The sequence below is a fragment of the Apodemus sylvaticus genome, chromosome 23 (assembly GCF_947179515.1).
Source record: "Apodemus sylvaticus chromosome 23, mApoSyl1.1, whole genome shotgun sequence".
Taxonomy (NCBI): domain Eukaryota; kingdom Metazoa; phylum Chordata; class Mammalia; order Rodentia; family Muridae; genus Apodemus; species Apodemus sylvaticus.
In genome coordinates, this window is record NC_067494.1 from 56,702,230 (window position 1) to 56,719,369 (window position 17,140).

The following is a 17,140-nucleotide window of genomic DNA, read 5'->3' on the forward strand; positions in this document are numbered from 1 at the left end:
TTATAGAGTTATTTGTGTCTCAACTACCATGTGCAAGGACATGAAATCATTTTTGGAATGTGGCTTGAGGTACATGGAAATTATATTTCACATTTTGCAGATTTAAATTAGGAAATAGTTTTCACATGTATGTGATAAAAGCAAACACCACAGGATTTGCATGAGATTCTGAAATTGAAATACTGGTCCTCCGAACAAAAACGTGGGATGTCAATATTACTCAAGTGCTCAGAAATGAATGTAAGCCACAACCTGAAATGTGACACTTAGAAGGTATTACATGTACAGTAGGTCAAATACATAATATTTGTCGTTTGCTTTGCTAAAAATTCATCACACAATTTGTTGTATGTGATTAGGATGTCTCCTGAAGTTTAGGTGTTTGCCTGTGGTAGGCATTGTTCTTGGGTCATTAGAAAGTGTCTGAATCATGAGGGTCTAATTATGAATTCAGACTCAAACATAAAGACAACTCTGGGTAATGTCTATCACCAGGACACAGTTTTGGAACTATACTTTTATTTGATTCCCTGTAGATTTTCCCAACCTTCATGACTGCTGTAAAAGATAGCACCCTCTTCTCTGATGCTCCATAAACACCTGTATTCTGTCTTTGTATGACCTCTTTCAATGATCCACAAACTGACAGTAAGCCTGGACCCTGGACCATGATCTTTCCTTCTACAGGTGACTCAGAAATTACTCTTGCACAAAAATGGAAGGATCACAGCAACATATTTCTTGGGAACAGTCTGTTTTGTTGCTGACTCATGTCTTGAATGAAGAGATTGACTCACATACGTGCGCGCACACACACAAGCTGCTGCTGCTGTCTCACGGGTAAATATAACCCAAGGTGCAAAGACTTTTGGCACTTTCTTAAATATGTAGGAAAAAACGAACTTTTGTGTTCAGTGGCCTTGAGAAGGACCAGGTTTGTTGTATTCTGTAGCTGCCTGCAGCTACTACAAACTGGTTTCCTGGAACAGAGCTGAGGGATGGATGGGAAGGGGCGAAAAGAACGAGGCCAGGAAGATAGTTTAGTGATTGAGGCCCCAACTTTAATGGTGGTCAGACAATTTAACAGTTTGGGCAAGCCCTTCCCCCAGACTCTGGGCTGAGTTCTGGGGAAGTCTTCTGGTAGTCCTTGGCTCTACTAGTAGCTCAGGCAGCTGGGTGGGTCACCTGCTTAATTCAGGAATTTGTTGACCTGGAGAACAAGGAACTTAACCTTCACTCTTAGCTCTTCACCCTAGGTGGAGCAGGATCCTGACTAGCAATGGATTCCGCGTTCAACAAAGGCTAGGAGAAGTCCACCTAGACCAATGTCAAGTACACTGAGCACTCCACCCTAGGATAAAAATTCCTGCCCAAAGCCCTTGTCCTTGGCTAATGTCAAGTTCCTACCATGTGGCATGACACCCAAATATGGCTCTGTACATTTTCTCCCTTTTTATTAATTTAAAAATGAGGTAGAAAACAAGTGGATAAAAATCCTTCATAAGAAGGCAGGCCTTAACCAGGAGGGGAAGCATTGACCCTAATTCCTCTTAAATATAGGATGTCTTTTTCAGAGGAGGGATAATAGGCTCCCTTATTATTTTAAGGACAGGCTCTCAACATCAACCCCTACGCAATTAGGTGTACATCCTGGGGACTCAGAGGCAGAAATCATGGTCCTCCCCATGCGGTGCCTTGCCTTGCGCCTCTCACTGGTGCCCATGTTTGCTCACACACATAGATCTGAGTTCGATGTGTCTCCTTTTTTAGAGATCCACTTGTTTAAGTTTTGAAGCCAGGGGGTCTGCAAATGTCTTTAACAGACATGAGACCTTTCTATCCAGGTGAGCCTGGGTGGAGACAGCCAGTCTACTTAACAAGGTCCAGAGTTAAGGTGGAACTTGTCTGTGAGGTCCCTGACAATATAGAACACAAAGCCTGGCCTCTGGGGTGGGAGAGGTAGCCTTGGGTATCAAGAGATAAGCTGTTACTTCTTAGGAAAAGTGGAGACTATATTTTAAATTAACTCAGCTGGCTGAAGGAGATTGTTAGCCATCTTCAAAACTGGAATCTCCAATATTGGATTTATTTCTAGACCAGTCTATGGTTGAGTCAGCTGATCATATTAAAGGGAAGAGAACAGTCATTATAACTCCTCTTTTGATTAATTTTGCTAAGCTAGTTTAACAGTCTCTATATTCCATCCCACGATGTCTAAAAGCTTGAAGCAAGGTAATTTATCTAATCTGGGATATTTGACAATTAAGGTAAGTCAAGAACATATACCCAATCTTATGTTACTATTGTCTGGGCACACAGCAAGCCCACAGTCAGCATATCTTCAGCATGCCACACCAATCACTCTGGCAGCTAGCATGCTTCCGCAACATTCTGTGGAAAAAATATAGACACGCCTTCTTTCCCAATATTAAGTCAGGATCATGGCATATGTCAATGAGTGGATCCCTTCATTTCACCCAGGCATTAGTATGCCTAGTTACAGGATGTCATATACACTCAGCAGGGAGTTCCTCGGCACCCAAATTTTAAATCTTTCTTAAAAATACACAAGCATAATTCAAATGATATGCACAGGGACACAATTTTCCCCTCTCTTTTCCTTTTAGGAAGCACGCATAGAAAATAAACGAAGCATTTTTAGTTGCTTTTTCTGTTAGAACAGTTTCAACTAGAAAGCCTAAACAGTGAATCATTAGTCACATGCACATATTTTAATCTTTTAAATTAGAAATATGAGTATCATTTATCTGTAATAATTAAGTCCTCTAGGATTAACACCATTATGTGGTAGAGGTAGAAATTGAGGACATCAAGAACAAATCTTTATAATTTGATGTGCACAAAAATACAAAATTACTTTTTAAGCCATTACCCTTTTGATGATGTAAATAATGTGCTTGTACATCCGGTTGTTTCTATATAGCCTGTCTGGGATACAAATTTTATGTGCCTTGCCTTAAAGAGTCTTGTCCAGGCACCATTTTAAAGATTAATTATATATATAAGTATATTGTAGTTGTCTTCAGACACACCAGGAAAGGGTGTCAGATCTCATCATAGATCTGAGCTCCCCTACTCCATGATTGAAGGCCTATCCTTTAACGGCTGAGCCAACTCTCCAGGCTTACATCCATAAAATACAAGAGTTTGGCTCCCAGCACCCATGGCTGTCTCTCCAGCCTATGGATCAGCTCTTAGATATCCAGAGGATAGCCAATTAAAGAACGTATTTTTTTAAATTTGAATTACATTTGCATTAGCAATTGTAAAAATTAAGAATTAACAGTATTAAAAAGGGAACAACTTTAAGCAATTATAAACCATGGTATATATATATATATATATATATATATATATATATATATATATATATACTTATTAAAAGCTTGATTTTTAACATCTTAAAAATAGCCAGTTCAAGGCCAGTGTAGTCTATAGAGTGAGTTCCAGGACAGCCAGGGTCCGGGACTATACAGAGAAACCCTGTCTCGAAAAACCAAAAAAAGTCGCTATAGCACCCAAGTCAGGTATCTGTGCTGGAGCAGGGGGAAACTAAAAGGAACAAACATGTGATCTGATAGTAACAAATTATCTTTTGGATAACAATTATTAATTTTGCCTAAAATGGGTTGCCATGTAATAGATCAACCATCAATGCTTTGTAATAACCAATTTGATTGCTGTTTGAAACAAGGAACAAATATTTTCTACCTTGAAAACAGAGGTTTAAGTCCTCCCAACTGCTGGGGTAAAGCACAGTACAGATTAACTGCTTGCTCTAAAAGGAACTATAGATAATCATTATCTTCAAGATAGGTTGATAAAAAAATTTTAAATGTGCATAAGGTTGTATTTCATGGGTGGTTCCACTAAAGGACAAGCTGGATATCTCATGAATAATCAACAGGTGGTAATAGTTGATTACCACTGGGCTCTCAGCCTAGTTAGCAGAACTGACAGCAGTACTAAATGTTTTTCAATCTGTAGATAATACTTTTAATCTTTTTGCTGATAGTTTGTGTGTTGCCAAATCTGTTCCTGTGTTGGAAACTTGTGGCACATTTAGTTTTAATACACCAGCAGGATCTTTGTTTTCACAATTGCAGATCATCATTGTTGGTTGGAAAAAAATCCCCTTTTTAGGTAATACAGTTTTGCTTCCAACTTCTGACCTTATATTTTAAGTAGGCTAGTCATCTCCACCCAGCCTCACCTGGCCTAGTGACTCACCATGTGACAATTTTCCTGACTGCATATATTTAGGTCCATGTGGTTTTGGTCTGATTGGGAGAAAAGGTGTGCTATGAAGGCTTGCAAGCTAGAAGGGTAAATGAAACTTTATGACCTTTCATCAACCTAAGACAGGAACTTGTACCTATGGGCCTCTTTTATTTATAATAAATGCTAAAGGCTGTTTTTGTGCAAATAAACACAAACAAGCTGCACACACCAATGTCAGGTTTCTTTCTGTATTTTTTCTATAACACCTTTTATAAAGCATGGCAATTGAAAAATTACTCATCACATTTTTGTTTTTAATTCAGTATGGTTTCTTATTACAATTAATTGCTGATGTATTTCTTTTTTTCTTTTTTGTTTTTTGTATTTGTTTTTTTCAAGACAGGGTTTCTCTGTGTAGCCCTGGCTGTCCTGGAACTCACTCTGTAGACCAGGCTAGCCGCAAACTCAGAAATCCGCCTGCCTCTGCCTCCCAGAGTGTTGGAATTACAGGCGTGCACCACCACTGCCTGGCTGCTGATGTATTCCTATATTCCAACAAGTAGATACTGAGAAGTCACCAGACCACCTACCATATCTAAAAGTACCCTAGTCTCCCTGGTGATGTTATTTAAAGAGCTAAATTTGCTGGGCGATGGTGGCGCACGCCTGTAATCCTAGCACTCTGGGAGGCAGAGGCAGGCGATCTCCGAGTTTGAGGCCAGACTGGTCTACAGAGTGAGTTCCAGACAGCCAGGGCTACACAGAGAAACCCTGTCTCGGAAAAAAACCAAATCCAAAAAAAAAAAAAAAAAAAACAGAGCTAAATTTTCTCATGTAAATATCATGAATGGCTGGTGTAACCCCATGTGTTTCAATATAACATAGCTAGTCAAGGTATGTACATTAGTGTAACTGAACCAAAAAATGTTTTATGAATAGGTCAGTCTTTTTGTTTTGATTGGAGGCTGTCCACAGAGGAAAGAGAGGAATGACACTGGAAACCTGGCCAAAAGCTAATGACTGGATAAAGAGGTCTAGGAGAGATTCTACTCGTCAAAGTGTGTTACATGCCCATATGCTCACATATCCTTTAAATATTTCTTTTTACACCATAGCCTGGTTACGCTTTCAGAATGGTTCAAAATCTTTGCTTCTAAAAGACGAACATAATTTGAAAAAAATCGTAACTGGTCATATAATGAGAACAACTGACAACACCCTGAACAGCTTATAATGGCATTCAAACCCCAGGGAACATAAGTGGACAAATGGTTTTATGAGCTATAGGATGGAGATAGGAGCTATAAAAGTTTCTCTTCTGAAATAACATAGAGATACAATCATGAACACATGACATCATTCCTAACTGCCAAAGAGTGGCAGAAAACCATACATGAAATAATAGAGGAAACTATGGGGAAGAAAAGACAAGAAAACAGGAGGAGGCTGTAGTGGTGAGCATCAAGTACCATCAAAGTGCACTGCATAAGGACATGGTGTGACGAAACATCCAGATGTCTAAATAATAAACAAGCAAGACCTAACCAAATACAAGTTAAGAGGAAGTATTACATGGGATTTGGAAGCAAAAATTTTAAGCTTATACGTAACAAGCAATTATTATAACTTCATAATGCCTTATTTTAATTAAAGATGGCTTTGGACAATGTGAAAACCTTCTGTAAACATAACATGCAAAGTGACACATTATTATGAAAAAACTCAGTATTCATAGAAGTGCCTAATATGCACAATTTAAAATCCATGATAGTCAATAATTATGTGATATACTCCACAAATGCAGTGTAGAGAATCCTAAAGGTTTACATGAATACATAAAGACCCTGAGAATGCAGAGGAAAGCCAAAAACACAGACCAGAGCTTGACTTATTTAGGCATTAAATCCAGGTAACAATGAAGAACCACACAGCCAATAATACCATGGGTGTGGTATAAGAGTAGATAACACAATGCATTCATGTAACTAGAATCAGCCCCAAACAGTGACCTTGTGAATTTCAAATATTCTAAAAACAGGTGTTGCATACTAGAAAGGGCTGTTAACCACCGTTTTTTGTTAAAAATATCTATCCACAAAATAATAACCTGGGTCGCATTCCCTCCCACAGTAAAATAAATCACAGACTTTCACGTATAATTTGGACACTGCAGAGTAATGTAAGACAGAAGAGTAATACATTAATTTGTGGACATAGAGAACTATCTTTTTAATAGGACAACATAATATCACCAGATCACAGAACAGAAACTGTCAAGCAGTGACAAATAGGACCTCATGTAATTAAACCCTGCATGGAAATGGTATAAAATTAAAACTACAGCCACACATCTTAGTCTGTGGATATATTAATTAGCTATGTATTTAAAGTGCAGAATAAAACCTAGAATATATAAAGAGGTCAAAGAAAATAAAAAGCAACAAAGCCAAAAATAAGGCAAATAAAATCAAACAATCAAATCCCCATTTGTCTGAGTTTCTTCATTTGAGTTAAACCAACAGAATCCTATTGGTGTCACTATTTTGAGGTGTGTTATCTGCCATCATCAGATTTCCTCTGTAATGGATTATTTCAGTCTCCAAGAAGGTGTTACACATTCTTCTGGCTTCTCTACTTTGTCTTAATTATGAAATATCTGAAGGTCAACAATTTGAAAAATTTCCTTCATTGTCACATTTTCAGAGTTTCTCCAGTAGAAATGCTTCATAGTTTCTAAGATTTGAACATTACTTAAATGCTTTCACAAGTTCCTGATATAAACTCCAGTGTGAAGTCAAGTATTGCAAAGAATTCCGCTTGAATAAAATATATGCCACATGTTCCCTGGTAGAAACTCGCCCCGCCTGCCTCCTGGCTCCCTACTATTTCTAGATATTTTCTTAGACTGATTTTTCAGGTAAAGATCTTTCCTCATGTTACATTTGTGAGGTTTCTCTCCTGCATGTATTCGCTGAAGTACAGTCAGAGATGAGCTAACAGTAAAGGACTTGAACACTTACATTTGAAAGGCCGCTCTCCTGTACATATTGTTGATGGGTTCGAAGATGATCTTTCTTGACGAAGGGTTTCTCTTTTGCTTCATTTGTAAATATTCTCTAATGTATGCATTCTTTGATGATTGCTAAGACTACATTTATGTCCAAAGAATTTATCACATTCATTACATTTATAAGGTTTCTCTCCTGTATGAATTCTCTGATGAATACTAAGACTGTATTTGTGAAAAAAGCATTTGTCACATTCATTACATTTATAAGGTTTCTCTCCTGTATGAATTCTCTTATGATTTCTAAGATCACCTCTGTGATTAAAGCATTTGTCACATGCACTACATTTGTAAGGCGGCTCTCCTGTATGAATTATCTGATGAATACTAAGACTGCGTTTGTGGGTAAAGCATTTGTCACATTCACTACATTTATAAGGCTTCTCTCCTGTATGAATTCTCTGATGACTTCTAAGACTGCGTTTGTGGGTAAAGCATTTGTCACACTCACTACATTTATAAGGTTTCTCTCCTGTATGAATTCTCTGATGACTTTTAAGATCACCTTTGTGAGTAAAGCATTTGTCACATTTGCTACACTTATACGGTTTTTCCCCTGTATGAATTCTCTGATGAATAGTAAGACTACATTTTTGGGTAAAGCATTTGTCACATTGACTACATTTATAAGGTTTCTCTCCTGTATGAATTCTCTGATGAATTATAAGATGGCCTTTCTGGGTAAAAGATTTGTCACATTCAATACATTTGTACGGTTTCTCTCCTGTATGAATCCTCTGATGAATTCTCAGATCAGTTTTGAAGGTAAAGCATTTGTCACAGTCATTACATTTGTACGGTTTCTCTCCTGTATGAATTTTCTTATGAGTACTATGACTACATTTTTGGGAAAAGCATTTGTCACATTCATTACATTTGTAAGGTTTCTCTCCTGTATGAATTGTCTGATGTTGTCTAAGCTTGCATTTCTTGGTGAAGCATCTGGCACATTCACTGCATTTGTAAGGTTTCTTCCCATTATTGGTTTGTTTCAGCATGTGCATTTGTTTAGAGTCAAAAACCTTATCAAGCACTGTACCATTGTGCTCTTTCTTTCCTGTGTGGATTTCTTGATTTAGATTAATGATCGAACATACATTTAAACAGTTTATACAGTTTTTATATTTGCAAGGTTCTCCTGTGTTGCCAGCATCATGGCTTTTTACGTTTGATGACTTAACGCGTGTATTCCTTACGCAAGCTTGGTGAAGCACACTTCGAGTGGATTCATGAATGATTTTGCCATGCTCATCACATTTATAAGACTTCTCTTGGATATTCACATGCTTGTGGACAAAATGCTGTGGGTCTTGATCCAAGAAATTCTCATATTTAGGACATATGCAATGATTCTCTGAAAAAAAAGTACAATTAGAGATGATGGGGATTAGTGATAAGTAAGACAGTATCACGTTTCCTAAAATTTTGTAACATAAATTAATGATTCTCAAGGATAGAAATTCTCAAACGTGGTCTTTTTCACAACCTCAAATCTCATCTGTAACAAATGACAAGAAATGAATTATCATTGTATTTTTCAGTGTATTTTGCAGAAGGTAGAGATTGAGCAGTAAAGTATTTTGAGAAAGGAGTCCACTAAAATATCATATAAACTTCCGAGAGCAGACGAGATTAGGCACGTTCAGGGTAGACAGCACAGGGGAAAACATTCGGAATGTAAACAAAGAATATAGAAAATAAAAATAAAAAAATTAAAAAATCATATAAACAACTGTTTCTCTATTTTCTTGTTTATGTTTTAGGAGAGTGACATTGTGTAGCTTTGGTTAGTTACAAATTCATTATCTAATCCACAGTGGTGTGGAACTCACAATACAAAGACCATGCTGTGTGAGTACTAAACATAGAGACCGCACAAAAGTCAATAGATAACAAAAAATGCTCAAACCAATAGTTCTTTCTCCATTAAAACTTGTCCATTCTTAAAATTCATAAATAAGTGAAGACTTTAATGGAATAGTAAAATTAAAATACTCCAATTATTATGTGTGTGGTAATATATTTTCTTGCTCCGAATATTCAATTTTTTTTGAAACGGAAGTTTTGATTAAAAGTAGACAATAAGTTTGAAGAGATTACCAAGCATATTAACACTGGTTCCTCTTCAAAAGAATGTAGAGAAATGTAAAAGAAAAACAATGAAAAGATAGGTTAGTAACCAAAATTTCCTTATTCTGAGAGTATTTAGACCTTTTAAAGTGATAACATAAACACACAATAGGTACATTCAAAAAATATATCAGGAATTCTACAAGATTATTCTTACCCACAAAATATAGATTGTTGTAATTCTCCAACATCACGTCCATGTACAATGCCCGCTGAGCACAGTCAAGACATTCCCATTCCTCCTGTGAGAAGTCCACAGCCACATCCTTGAATGTTAACTGACCCTGTAATGGAAAAATACTTATTTACTATGTGCCGCTGAATCAAAGTGATTTCCTAGGTAAAATATGTCCTAAAGAATTCAAGGTAATTTGTGATAAAGTTGAATCATGATAAATATTTAAGGACAAACTATCTTCTAAAAGTGCTGTAGAAATGTGTTATAAGGTAAGCACTGCTGTTCCTTCATAGCCAATGTATGGAATGATATTGTTTCTACAATGTATACTACATTGTTTACATTCATAAAGTCTCTTTCCTTCATTGCCTTTCTAATGTTTTCTAAGACCTTACTAGTAAGTAAAGATTTTGCCAGTATCATTTCATTTGAAAATTTCTCTGCAGTTTGGGTTCTATAATCCAAAGTTGTTTTCAGTGCACATGTGGAACTATACAACAAATTTTAAATCCCAATTCTTTGAAATCCAATGCACTCTTCTGACTGGACATATGCATAAATTCAGTCAAATGTACCAACAAACATGAAAGAAAATTGAAAATTAATTTCAATAAAGGATGCAAAATAGTCAGTCTTTATTGTATTTTCTATTTCTCTGAAACAGGGTGACAGATTTGTAATCAGGAAACTTTTAGGGAATATAACATACAAATTTCTTGCCTATATTCAGGACTGTAGCTTTATAGAATATGGGTTTCTATTAAACAGAATACCAATGTCACATTACAGATAGTCAAGTTCCAATGAGTACAACTGTGCTTCTAAATTTTACAGTCCTCAGTCTTGCTCAGCTATGGACACTGTATCAATTCTGTCCATAGCTGAGGCTCACATGACTATTTTAAAATTCTCAGTTCACATCCTGAGACCTTGGTACAATGCTGTACCCTTTCTAGAACAAAGACATACAATATGGAATTCAGAATTTTTGGATGAATTAAGAATTACGTTTTTTTCTTTAAACATAAAAGGAGTGTAACATCAGTGAACACAGTCAGTATTCCAAAGGACACACAGAATCAAATACTTTGTTATTTTATGAGACTATATTTATAACACTAAATAAAAAAGCAAGTATTAGATAGCACAGAATTACTGAATGTTTTCTCAAAGTTGATATATGCAATACAGATAATAACAATGTCATAAATTACATATGGCTTTTTACATACATACATATGGTATTTTTAATGTAATAAATATATAATTATTAGATATGTATATGCAAATAGATGGCATATGTGACAATGCATTCAATTGAAGTAGAATCATTTTTTGAGCAAATCGAGTTTTTAAATTGAGAATTATACTCATTCTTCCTGAATCTTTAAAAACATTATTACACATAAGACTGACTTAACTGAAAATTTTAATCTTGAAATTTTAATTTTATCTTCTTTTGTTTCTACACACATGGCAGCTTACTATCATGTATAACTTCAGTCCCAAGGACTGGATGCTGAACTCAGGACTTCAGGGGCATAAAGTATCATTTAGTATATATAAAAATATGAAGACAAACACGTAGTACTCGAATAAAATATTATTGTAAGGAAACATTGCAATAGCCCATCAGAGTTTCCCCCTATGTAATACATACACTGGGGGGAAAGAAAAGCATGGGGTGGATAGAACATTCTTTTTACTAAAGAAGAGAACAAATTAGAAGGGACATTAACGTATGCTTAAAATTTGATGGCTTTTGCATAGTACCAAGGTAATACTTTCCAGAAAACTCTAATATATGACATGTGCTCCAATACAGAGGTATACACAGTAATGTTTATATTACTTCTAAAAAGTGAAACAAAAGAAAAGAAGAAAATAATCATCTGTATATTGTGAACGGACCACACTGGATACTAGGCAACATAGCTCCTGAGACAAACAGATATCAAGTGTCAACAAACTCAAGATGAGTATGTGACATAAAATGCTGAAAAGATATACCAGAATACTACCATCTGTATTTCCTCACAGACACATCAATGTTATGGTAAGAGAAAGCCACATATTCCTTTTTTTTTTTGTTTTTTGTTTTTGTTTTTTTCGAGATAGGGTTTCTTTGTGTAGCCCTGGCTGACCCGGAGCTCACTCTGTAGACCAGGCTGGCCTTGAACTCAGAAATCCGCCTGCCTCTGCCTCCCAGAGTGCTGGGATTACAGGTGTGGGCCACCACCGGCTGGCCACAAATTCCTTTTATCATCTATGTTTCTAGGGAGGTGAAATATTTACTATCAGGTTTCAAGACAGTGAACAGTCTTCTAATTCTACAATTCCATAAATTCTATTCTTCCATACATTGCTCAGCAATGTCAGCGTCCATGTATTTGCAGACCTACATTCTCAAGTCCTGGAAACTTGACTATTCCTGAAATGCAATTTATGTGGCACAGGAAACCTTCTGTCCCCAGAAATATTAAATGACAAAAGTCCATCCATGCAGAAATTAGCCATCAATATATTCTTTGAACATCAATTACAATACATTCACTATAGATAACAGTATCAGAGAAAGAAAAGTAAAGTTTCAAAGGTTTAAAATAATGAAAGTAATTTTAAAAAAATATGGACAGGACACTGACCTGGGGAGCATTTACCAGGGACGCATTCATTCTTCGTATTGCTCTTCTCCAAGTTTCTATCTCAGGAAGATAAACCAGAAGTCTTATTGAAATTTCACATCAAGGTTTCCAAAATTAAAAGCTAAAATTAATACAACTGTTATGGACAATGATAAAACATGTAAATGCACACAAAAACCAAATGCCAACATTCCTATAGACAGGAGAGCATGGAATGACATATTTAATATGGCAAAAAATGACTGAAATCTCAGGTCCTTTTCAAACCTCAGCAGGTACCGGGCACAACTATAGAGCATATGTACACCTGTTGCTAAAAAAAAACTACTACTCAGGGTTATTACTGGGAATGTATGATTCAAGAATTAGAGTCAGAGGCAAATGGCTAGTGGGGCCCTAAGATGGATGCCTAGCATTAAATAAAGTTTCATTAGCTATCACTCTAGAATACAATATCGGATTCATTTCATTCTACCTGGCAAGTACATCTAATGTCTATGTGTGTCCTATTGTCTTGATGTAGAGACAGATTCTATCTGCCAAATATCATGTTTTGCCCAAATTGATAAATTATTATCAGGTTGAGTGACAGCCATTTTCACCATCATCTAATGTTTACATTGTTCCTTAGGTAAAATCTATGTTGCCGATTTCCTCTTCTTTCAATGTGGACCTCTTTTCTAAATCATATGCACACCACTTTGTGAGAATATTGATCACTTGAAACCAACACAAATACATTTCTAGGTAGAATAATACAATTACATGTCTATAAATGGAATGTCCATGTGCTAACTGTTCTAAGACAATGGTTCTCCACCTTTTTAATACTGTACCAGGAACTCTTAAATTATCTACATTAGCAGACTCATGTGTAGATTAATATGGGAGTGGTAGATCAGTTTCTAAAACCCTCAGTAACATGTGCTGTATGTATAGTATTCTTAGGTGTGACCTCTGTAAAAGGGTCAAGTGACCTCCAATGGGCCATGAGCCACAGACTGAGAAAAACTGTTCCAGGCAATGTCAAGGCAGAAACATCAAGAAGCAGACACAGGAGAAACTCTCTGATGGCTGCTAAGTATGAGAGAATGTGCAGAGATAAAAGTGAATCATTTCAGGGTATCCCCTTGGGATGATTCAGTCAATGTCAGATCCATCAAAATCCCATCACTGTTGAAAGCATCTTCCTGGACACGCATTGTGTCTTGGTATTCTTCAGGGCAGTTCTCAGGTTCTCAATCAGCAATAAATATGACTCCAGTGAGATCCTTCAGTTCCTGGCTGTTAATGGATTTCATCTACGATTATAACCCTTATAGTTCTACATGACAGTTAAGAATGTGTAATATGGGACTCCTATCATATATTCCTATACATACACATATACATGCAGCCATACAAATATTTGTATAGGTACATACATATATGCATATTTTTACACGTCTCAAAAATAAGGACTCATTCTGAATAATCAAATACTATTAATATACAAAGTTGTCATGACCATGATATATAGTATATATGAAGCTCTTTTTATGTATCAAGTAGCCCTTATATTTCTGTCATATCATATAATTGTCCAGAGATTTAATGGACACTTAGAAGGTCTCTTTCTATGCCACTGTCCAAGTAGTTTAGTATGACAATGAGAAATAGCAGATATATGACATGCTGTGGAGTCACACAAAATTAAAGAGAATTGAAGAGGAAAGGGATGATTTTCTAGAAACAAGTGAATGTCAATGTTTTATGTCACACAACTAGGCTAGGCAATTAGCAAGTGCTGATAGAGATTCCAATAAGAATGACTGAGAACTAGACAAACTCAGCAATGAATTCTCCAGTTTGTTCAGAAAAAGCTGTAATAATGCTGCACCAAGAATACTTAAAAACTTAAAAACTCAGGAGACAGCAGGTGTTGGCAAGGATGTGGAGAAAGAGGAACACTCCTCCACTGCTGGTAGGGTTGTAAGATGGTACAACCACTTTGGAAATCAGTCTGGCGGTTCCTCAGAAAACTGGACATGACACTTCTAGAGGACCATCCTATACCTCTCCTGGGCATATACCCAAAGGATCCCCCAGCATGCAATAAAGACACATGCTCCATTATGTTCATAGCAGCCTTATTTATAATAGCCAGAAGCTGGAAAGAACCCAGATGTCCCTCAATGGAGGAACGGATACAGAAAATGTGGTATATTTACACAATGGAATACTACTCAGCAATTAAAAACAATGAATTCACGAAATTTTTAGGCAAATGGTTTGATCTGGAAAATATCATCCTAAGTGAGGTAACCCAATCACAAAAGAATAACATGGAATGCAATCTCTGATAAGTAGATATTAATTAGCCCAGAAGCTCTGAATACCCAAGGCACAATTAGCATAACAAATGACTCCCATGAAGAAGTAAGGAGAGGGTAATGATCCTGGAAAAGATTGATCTAGCATTGGAGGGGAGTATCAGGACAGAGAAAAAGGAGAGAGGTGATTGGAGAATGGGTGGAGAGAAGGTTTATGGGACATATGGGGAGGGGGAAATTTGGAAAGGGGAAATCATTTGGAATGTAAACAAAGAATATAGAAAATAAAAATATATATTAAAAAAAAGAATATTAGCCAGGCGGTGGTGGCACACGCCTGTAATCCCAGCACTCTGGGAGGCAGAGACAGGCGGATCTCTGAGTTCGAGGACAGCCTGGTCTACAGAGTGAGTTCCAGGACAGCCAGGGCTATGTAGAGAAACCCTGTTTCGAAAAAAACAAAAAAAAAAAACAAAAAAAAACAACAAAAAAGAATATTGCATACAAAGTCAGCTTTACCTTGATATAAAAAGCAGATGAGCGAAAAAAAATTTTTTTCAAAGAAAAAAATCATAGACCAGTTCCAGTTGCAAGGATGCACATTGACAAAGAGATTCTCTCTAATGGATCCAGTATGGGAACAAGTTGATTTAATGCCAAGGATGCAAAACTATTTCAGCAGCACCCACATACCAAATAATTTAAGGCACAAAATATGTGAAATTCAGTGACAGAAGCCACACATGCCTGTCAATTTATCCATGAAAGACATGGGGCAAAATAGCATATTGACTCAATATGAAAGCATTTTAGAAAGAATGTGATGCTAGAAGGGACATAACTCATCAGAATCAAGATAGCAGCCAACATCCTGAATCTGTCTTTACAAAATTTGAAGACAGCTGTCATTATTCTACTGTACACAGAAGCAAGACAAGGATAGGCTATGCCAACAATAATTTATCACAGTGCAACAGTGCTTACAAAGAACAAAAGAGCAAGTAAGACATAACATTTTCGATGTGTTAAATAAGAGAAAGAGGAAGACATATTTTCCCAAATTTCATGATTTGGGAAACACAATTCTTCAATTCAAAAACTACAAGTATAGCCGGGCGGTTGTGTCGCACGCCTGTAATCCCAGCACTCTGGGAGGCAGAGGCAGGCGAATTTCTGAGTTCAAGGTCAGCGTGGTCTACAGAGTGAGTTCCTGGACAGCCAGGGCTATACAGAGAAACCCTGTCTCGAAAAAAACAAAACCAAAAAACCAAAAAACCAAACAACAACAACAACAAAAAACCAAACCAAAAAACAAACAACAATAACAACAACAACAACAAAAATACAAATATTCCACAAGAAAGCTTAAATCTGAAAATACTCCTAATAAGCTATATAAAACTACAAGGAGCCAGGCAGTGGTGGCTGTAATCTCAGCACTTGGGGAAGCAGAGACAGGCAGATTTCTGAGTTCGAGGCCAGCGTGGTCTACAGAGTGAGTTCCAGGACAGCCAGGACTACACAGAGAAACTCTGTCTCAAAAAATCAAAAAACAAAACAAACCTACAAGGAAATAGCACTTGATTTTCTCCATCCCTGGGGAAGACGCTGAGAAGTCGGCAGACCACGCACTGTCTGAAAATGTACTGGATATGCTGGTGTACCATTCATATTGCTAAAAGAGCTCTGTAAGCTGCTGGGCAAAAACAATCATCAGTGGTTCTCCTCAGATGCTGCCTCCTAGTGCTGCAACACCATCCTGTCCAGCAAAGCATGCTCACCAGAGGAATAGTGCCAAAATTTTTGTAATTAACAGAAGCCTTTCTAGTTTGAAGTAAGGTCAGCCCATAAAGGAAAGACATGGCTGGGACTAGACACCAGCTAAAAGTCAATGACTGGAAAAATCACAGGTCCAGGACGAGAATCTATGACTGATGTACTGCTACATGCTAGAATACTGGAATTTCCTTGAAATTATTTTACTTACACCATAGCCTGGTGCTCCTGAAAGCCTTATTTCAGAGACTTCTGGGTAGTAAGAATGAAGTGGGGTGGGGAGAAGGCTGTAAGAGCTGAAGGAAGGGGAGTGAATTATATAAATCCACTATTATATACCATGGCAGTTGGAATTATGAATATATGACAGCCTAGCTACACATTCAAAACCTGCCTCCAAGTACACATGAAATACAAGAAGGACAAATGGGATGAAAACATGAGTAACAGGGCAGAAAAATCAAGACAGGGTTTTTCCGGGGGCCCGATGTGGCACAGTGGGGAGGTTTCATGAGAAACCCATGAGATGTGGCACAGTGGGGAGGTTTCATGAGAAACACATGAGATGTGGCACAGTGGGGAGGTTTCATGAGAAACCCATGAGAAAAATGCCTTTACCCTTCTTTTCTGTTCAGAATCATGTGGCTGCCTAGGTCCCACATGCTCTGCTCTAGGGACAGAAAACCGTGTCACACCACCCCTTCCAGGGTCACATAGGACTCTGAAACGTCGGTATGTGCATGTCATGTAAAACAGAGCCTACAGCAGGCCAAAGAGGCCTATCAACCTG

General features: G+C 37.1%; 2 protein-coding genes across 5 annotated transcripts in view; one reads left to right on the forward strand and one right to left on the reverse strand.

Annotated features, from left to right (window-relative positions):
- Window positions 1–17,140, forward strand: part of LOC127673894 (zinc finger protein 420-like) — a 261,819-nt gene that overhangs the window by 211,365 nt on the left and 33,314 nt on the right. The window lies entirely within an intron of this gene.
- LOC127673908 (zinc finger protein 420-like) overlaps window positions 1–17,140 on the reverse strand; it is a 75,817-nt gene that overhangs the window by 45,910 nt on the left and 12,767 nt on the right. Inside the window, 3 exon segments of the mRNA XM_052169690.1 lie at window positions 7,364–8,663; window positions 9,597–9,723; window positions 12,263–12,318. Of these exon segments, the coding sequence (XP_052025650.1) occupies window positions 7,364–8,663; window positions 9,597–9,723; window positions 12,263–12,318 (1,483 nt within the window).